The sequence below is a fragment of the Puntigrus tetrazona genome, chromosome 2 (genome assembly GCF_018831695.1).
Source record: "Puntigrus tetrazona isolate hp1 chromosome 2, ASM1883169v1, whole genome shotgun sequence".
Taxonomy (NCBI): domain Eukaryota; kingdom Metazoa; phylum Chordata; class Actinopteri; order Cypriniformes; family Cyprinidae; genus Puntigrus; species Puntigrus tetrazona.
Genome location: NC_056700.1, coordinates 14,486,051 through 14,493,766, shown reverse-complemented (window position 1 = coordinate 14,493,766; position 7,716 = coordinate 14,486,051). Strand labels below are relative to the sequence as shown.

General features: G+C 40.1%; 1 protein-coding gene across 1 annotated transcript in view; it reads left to right on the top strand.

Moving 5' to 3' along the window:
- emilin2a (elastin microfibril interfacer 2a) overlaps nt 1–7,716 on the top strand; it is a 13,586-nt gene continuing 5,870 nt past the window's right edge. The window contains exons 1-4 of the mRNA XM_043219641.1: nt 1–285; nt 688–813; nt 2,394–2,578; nt 2,651–4,555. Coding sequence (XP_043075576.1) covers nt 149–285; nt 688–813; nt 2,394–2,578; nt 2,651–4,555 — 2,353 coding nt within the window. The 5' untranslated portion in view covers nt 1–148. The remainder of the gene's footprint in view (nt 286–687; nt 814–2,393; nt 2,579–2,650; nt 4,556–7,716) is intronic.

Genomic DNA, 7,716 nt, shown 5'->3' with positions numbered 1-7,716 from the left:
TCAGTTTTTCGGACTTCCTCGAACTTTGTCAAACTTAGCAGTAAGTTAGACGCGCGCTCTTTATTCTCTGGCCTCCAGAGGCTGAAACACAGCTCGACTCTTCTCACGCCGACTCTGTGCAGGCTTTTGGCTGCTTTGTTTTCAGACAATGAGCTGCCAGCCACAGTTCCCTGGAGTGCCGTTATCAGTTTTATTTATCATAAGCTTTTCTCTCGCTCATGGATATCCGTCGAGTCTGTTTCAGGGCAGCGCGTATTCAGGAGCCGTTCACAGACACAGAAATAAGTAAGTTCTCCAGAAGATATGCGTTTACACCGTATTCTTGCATGATGTTCTCTGTATCCTAAAATAAACAAATTATTGAACTCACAGCAAACTCCCGGGGTGACATTTGCTTTTGCTTGGTCCTCTGATTTGGGTAAAGCGCTGAAGCTTTAAAGTAACAAGAGGTCAATCGATTTATTGAACATTCCTCCGTGGCGTTTAACATTTTCAGCGCTTCTTTTCATCGTAAAAAACCCAACATAATTTGCAGTTTAATCACTCTCACTTTTTAGTTTTGTCGCGTTCAGATTTTGCTGTCAGTCGTCGATTAAAATGTTAGTGTGCTTTGTGGTGATAAAAGCAGCCACTCAAATACTAATTATTCTTCTTCTCGTTATTATTATGAATCTGTGTATTATACAGAAACTGGTGCGCTTTTATTGTCCAAAAGAACGTGAGCTGCGCCGTTCAAGGCAGCGTGGAAAGTCACGTTGAACCTGAAGCCTCGCGCTGTCCCGAGCATCAGCCTGACTGTGAGCCACAAATGATGTAAGTACTCGAGAGACCGGGAGGAGCGTGTGGAAGCTCTGATGTTCGGTACTTCTCATGATCCGAAGGCATTACGCCAAATAGCCTACACGATTCACGTAAACCAAACCAGTCACAGTCACACATACCCCTGGTATCACAAACAAGACTTAAACCCAGCCCCAGACTGTTTCAGCCAAAAGAAACCTGCATTGTTTGTTCTTAAAGAGGGACACCAGTATTTTTTTTCAAAGGCATTTTTTCTTTATTACTTAAATGTTGTAACTGAACTATAGCCAATGGGTAAATCCTGGTTTAGTCTAATCCCTGTCTGTGAAACCAGGCCGTAGAGTGTTAATAGACACTAATGCGATTTTGCTTTTAGCGCATAAGCAAGATCTGTAAACAAGATGTTTATATTCACTGGACAATTTGTTGAAATAATTGCAGCGCAAACACTGAAAAGCAATCTGGAACAGTGTGTGATTGGGACAGAGTGACAGAGATTGACCCGCCCTGGTCATAGAGTGTTGTAATCACTCAGGATTTTCCAGAACACATGTTTTTTGATTATTTTTTTCAGAAAGCACATGTGTTCTGCTCCTCCTCAACAATCACATACTCTGGTCTGGAATGATCCAAACTCAAGCAGAGATATACAGTAAATTATATCAGTGTTTACATCAGCACTCTAATTGGAACTGTTGATTTTTAAAAATGGATTTAGTGCTTTAAACTTTTAAAGTTTGTGCTGATTTTAAGGCAGTGCCAAGAGAGTTTGGCTAGCTAACTTTTTCTTAGATGTCAGACAGCAGGTCAGTTTCGCTTATTACTGTAGTAAACAGTTAGATTAAAAAGCACATTGAAGATATTTGCTTAGTCCATTGAAAGCCTAGTCTGGATTGTTATGACAGAATTGTGATGTTTTATGTAAAAAGTTACTCAAACTATTTCACAAACTAAAGTTCCATACTTCCATACTGCCACAAGAATTTATGTACGCTGTTGTTTGCTTTAAAAGGCAATTGAGGTAGACTGGTGTTTGATTAATTGAATATGTGGAGACTGGGAGGATTTACGGTATATACATTAAATTAAGCATCAAGCTTTTAAAACAGCTTTTGAATAGCCAGTTTTAATATAAATCATACTTCAGTGCTGAATGTTGCATGATTTCATTCTTTTTATAAAGTCATGTGAGGAATTTAAGGCTGCCATATGTGGCTTTGTCCAAATAGTCTCTTGAGTTCTGAAGCAACTGCAATATTAATCATTTGGCTCAACTTGTTGTGGCATAAGAACTAGAATGATTGTACTTCTAATTGCAGCATTATCCATCAGAAGTAACAAGATCAACATCATTAAGTGAAGCTGAACAGACTAGGCCAGAAGACTCTTCTTATTAATCCCTCTCAGTCTTCGCAAGTTAATGCTTGTCTTTACCTTTGCTTTCATCCTATAATAGGGGCAAAGCTTCATGGTCCATTACTCACAGTTCAAAGTAATAGCAATAAGTAGCCTAAAGCCTTATAAAGGACGGTGCGAGCAAATCATGATTGTCGAGTCAAGTTGTTTTATTGTTGTTGTTTTTTTTTTTTTAGATACCGTACTCAGTTTCGGCCGACTTACAAGATAGCATACAAGACTGTGACTGAGCTAGAATGGAGGTGCTGCCCAGGATACCAGGGCCCAGACTGCAGAGAACTGAAAGGCTCTCCAAATGGACAGACAACTTATCCACAATCTTACCCACGGCCACAGCATGGACAAACTCGACCTGCACAAAGTAAGTCATGAGAAGAAGATAAAAAAAAAATATTCAAATGACTACATTTTCATTTGTAATGTGTTACCACAGGGGCAGAACGAAGAGAAACTGGACAATATGATATCAGACGAACAGCTGACAAAACCCGCATATTGGAGGATGAAGTGCAACGCCTATCACAGACAGTTCTGGACCTTCAAGCAGCCATGACAGGCATGGCTGAAAACCTGAGGACAGACTTACAGGAAGACACCAGCAAGATGCTCATTACCCTCCTCAATGACAGGACTTCACCTGACAGTGCAAGGACAGGAGGCACAGAGGAGAGTGTGGTGCATTTGGATGGCCACCAAGCAATGAGAGGGCACACCCATGGAGAAAGAGAAATGGAGACACTCATGGCCAGGTTTAACGATATGACAGATGCTCTTAAAAGCAAAGACGAAGCTCTTGAGGAACTACGGGGAACAGTGACAGGGCACGATAGCCAGATACGCATGCTTATGGATAGTTCCTCTCAAGGTCTACCAGTCACGGGTGCTGCTGCTTCAGATATAGACATCCTTCAGACTTACATTGATGGAAAATTTGAGAAGCTCAAGAAGGAACTTGTCGTAAACATGGAAGAAGAGATGGCCAAGATTAAAAATGCATGTGAGGAAAAGATTCATTCTCTTCCGAAAACACATGAAGACGGAAAGGACAGCAGCTATGTGAGCCTTACTGATCTTGTGCACAACAAGGAAGCTGAGCTTAGAAAGGAGATCCGTGAGCTCCGGTTGGATTTGTCAATGTCGGATGGTGGGGTGCGCTCAAACCGACAAACCACCATCAGAAAAGATGATAGTGACTATGATGACTTGAAGAGGGAACTTATTCGAGTGGCAGAGGCCCATCGTGTCCTTAATGCCAGAGTGGACAATGAGCTAGAGCATTTGTCCTCACTGAAGATAGAAGATCTACTCAGTTCGCAATTAGAGGACCTGGAGGACAGAATGAATGTCACTGAGAGGAATGCTGAGACTTATTGCTTCTATGTGGATGAAAAACTTACCAAGGAAATTCAGCATGAAGTAGCTATGCTACGTCAACTCCTGGACCATAAACTCAGTGCTGTGCAGGATCAGTTCACATCCATGTTGATCGAAATGAGCAACAACTCCTTCCCAGGGATGTCTGGAGACTCTGTCGATGCACTTCAAATTCAAGTGAATGCTAACAAGTACCTTATAAAGGGGTTGGAGGACAAGTTTAATGCAATTGGACAGATATGCTCAACTGACTGCAAAACCAACCTACCCACTGATTCTCAAAAAACAGAAAGTCTGGATAGTCTTGCAAAGGATGTAAGACTTTGTAGAAATGATTTGGATGTCTTACGCTCCGATTTTGTGAACAACATAGCAAGGCTTCATGCATTAGAGGATACTGTAAAAATGTCACCTGAAAAACTGTTTATTAATGCACATATACAGGACAGCCGCAAAAGAGTTAATGCTTTGACTGACAATGTTAATGGCTTGACAGGAGCTATAACGGGATTGGGAGACACAGTTAGCAAATTTAGCCAAGACCTTCACACATTGAACTCCTCCTGTTGCCAGCAGATAAACAGTCCCCCTCTTTGGGTAGAAACTGGTAAACCAAACCACAACCAGATCAAGGAGCTAAAAGACCAACTGGACGCACTGAACACTCGAGTGACCACAGAATTGAGTGTGTGTAAGATTGACACAGCTGGAGTAGCTGAGGGAGTTTCTGCGGTGGATGGCAGGGTGACTGCTCTGGAGAAGATCTGTGCAAGCCTCGATGGTAACAGGGATAATATCTATGGCCTTTCAGGGGAATTGGAGAGTAAGGTGGCACAGATGAACAACACTCTGGGTAGTCATTCAGGAGCAATCACGGCTCTTCAAAATTCCCTTCTGAATTTTCAGAGTCAGATAGCAGGAATGGCTAAGCAGATCCAGAAGGACCATGCAAGTAGAGACCAAGGTAAGCTTTCAGATGTTAATGGCAAAATGTTATTTTTTTTGTTTTCATTTTTTGTGATTTGTTACCAAATGGTATTTTTAGTAACCTAACAGTTTGGGGTCTGTGGCTTGCTATATTTTGCAGTATATCCTTTCTCCATACTGAACCAATAAGGGTATACATACACAATAACCTGTATGCCCTCAAGCTGTTGAGAGGCAGGGGGCCAGCAAAGGTTTCCTGTGCCTTTTGTACGTGCCTGTAACACGTCAAAACAACAGTTGGATTGGATCCTTTTACTTTTTATGTTCACAAAGTAAAGTGTTTTAATTTGTTAACATTATATATCTCTTAATGACACAAGTGATTTCATATTCATTAACGTAATGCTAAAATGTGTAATTGATTTTGCTTTAGTCCTTATCAGTAGACCTAGATCTAAACCTATGTCTAAAAATATTCTGGTACATATACTTTCTTTAGTGTTCAGTGGTTGTGGTGGAGTTGTGTGGTCTTTCTTTTTGTCATACCCAGCTTTCTCCGCCTATAACATTTAGAACTGGCAAGCGAGCTCAGTTGCAGGCAGGTCTGGTACTCATTAAGCTCCAAAGTCAACTTGAGGGCCTCAGGAGGTGATGAATTCCCACACCCCTCTGCAGATGTTCAGCTATGAGACGACTGTGATGTCACTAGAGAACTCGCATTCTCTTAAACTCCCGTTAAAGGGTGATGTCATCATTCCTGATAAGGGTGGAGGTCCGTCTTTTGCAGAAACAAAAGCTGTTTTCCCAAGCTGTTTTGCTGTGGCTAAACAGTTACTGTGCCATTGCTACAGATCTATATATATTTAAATGTAAGGGACAGTTATGCAGTGTCAATGCACAATAAATGTGTAATTTAAAGTAAAAAAGTATAATATAAAATGAACTTCCAGCACTAATTATTCAGCAACGCAGTAACAGCCTTTTGGAATATAGGCCTATGTCTAGTGCTAAATAAACTAGTGCAAAAGTTTAACTTTTTTACTTGGTTCTTTTTTAGTGAATCAAACGTACACAGCACAACCTGTGAAGCAAGACTCTCAAAAGAATGACTCTGTGTTCTTTTCAGTGAATCAAGACACGCATTGCAACCATTGTAGTCTGCCGAATTAATGACTTATGAAACTGAACTTTTTAGTGAATCAGACACATACAGCTGAATTGTGAGAGTTAAATCACTAGTTACTGCCTGGTTGTCGATATGGCGATGTGTAATTAACTTTACATTTTTTTAAAAATTTGAATAAAATGGAAACTAAAAGACATCCCAATCACAAGAGCCAATATTTTACTGATGTCACATAACTTGATTAATTGCTCAGCTGTATCTTTTCAAAATTTCTTGTTTTTTCAGCCTGTTGTTGTCCCTCTCCAAATTATTTTAAGACCTGAGGAAGGCATAATATTTTAAAATGAGCAAATTTTTTTGCATAAAATTTGAAAATATCTCAGTTTAATATCTCATTTATTATGTTATATATGCTGTTAATAAAATATTGACTCACATGATTTAAAAAATATGTTGCCTCAGATATAGTTTGTTTAGTGTTAATGGACTGCATTCAAGTACTAAAATAATCCATAACGGAACCATTAAGAAACTGGAATTGTTAAAAGTAATCCATAGATTTATGCTTGATTCTATCCCTTCTTGTGAGACATGATACAGTTAAAACTTTCAAGTCAGAAACACAATAGACCTTATCCCTGAATAGCTTCAGCATTACTCAAACTCTTTGGCCGCTGATCATGGCAGAGGCACATTGCACAATTCTGGAAAGGCCCATCCAGCTGCGTCTCTGTGACAAAGTGACCAAGCTTGGTTTCTCTGGTAATTTACACTAATGGCTCTTGATTGATTTCTCATTATTATTATTTTTTACACATGGTTCAGGGAATCAATTAAGCCCGGAATGTTTGAGGGCTGCGTAGAAAAAAACTCATTATTCTGGCCGCAAATCAGGCATATTCAGAAAACTCCTCACTGTTTGCTTTGGAGACAATGACTTAATTTCAGTTCTTAAATTAATGTTCTGTGGAAACATTTACAAGACAATGACGTTGTTGTTTAGCATTCTACTGATACCCCCCAAAATGGATGTGAACTTTGAATAGTGTCCCTTTCCTCTCCACATTATCAGCCACGTCCTTTCTCTTTTCTCTGTCTTCCTGCTGATTGATATCTTTGGGTCAGAGGATGTCAAGAAAACTCTTTCCTGTTCTCACCAAATGCGTTTCTACTCTTGTCTTATATTATGTAACACTATGTGAAGATAAACAGACTTTTAAGTGCCAGACTTCCCTGATGAAAAAAAAACCCAGCATATGCTGGTTAGGTATGTTTTGAAGCTTGGCAGCTGGTTTAAGCTGAGCAGGACTAGTCCATCCTAAACCAACTCATAAACAGTTTTTAATCAGCTCAAGACCAGCTTAATCAAGCCTCTGTGCCTCAAAACAAACTCAACCAGCATATGCTGATTTTTTTTATTCCCAGCTGGTTTCAGATTAAAGTTTCTCTCTCTGGGTCCAGGAACCCCGTGGAAGATCTCAGATTGGATCAGGCCAGAATTGAGAGGTCTGGTCATTACAGCAGGGTCCAACTTTTGTTATTTCTCTTGGTGTGTTTGTGTTCATGTTTCCATGCACAGACTCACCACACCCCACTGAGCTTTTTGCTTTCCAATCCTAAAACTGTCAGTAAAAAAAAAAACATTCAGAACCAGTCTTCCATTCATCAGCGAAGTATGATTTAAAATATTGCTCTCCACATCACAGAGTGGTGAATCCCTAATTTCGGTTGAGTATTTCAGACTCATTAAACCCATAGTTCTGAGTCTCTACATCCAGTATTTAAAATCAGCACATCCGTGATTTACTCTGAAACATGTGTTTGTGTTGCTGCCGTTAGGCATTACGCATGTGATGAGTCTGTTATTTGCTCAGAATGGCAAACAGACTTGTGGGAAACACAAAGATAGATGCCTATTATCTCTTGGGAGATGTAATGTATGTGGGAAGGAATATGTTTTGTGAAATCGGATATTTGAACAGACAAACTGTACTGCCGCAGGATTTTAGCCGTGTCCATTTTGCCAGTACGAGTTGATTAGCTTAGAAGTGAACCCATGGGACCCAGGCCCC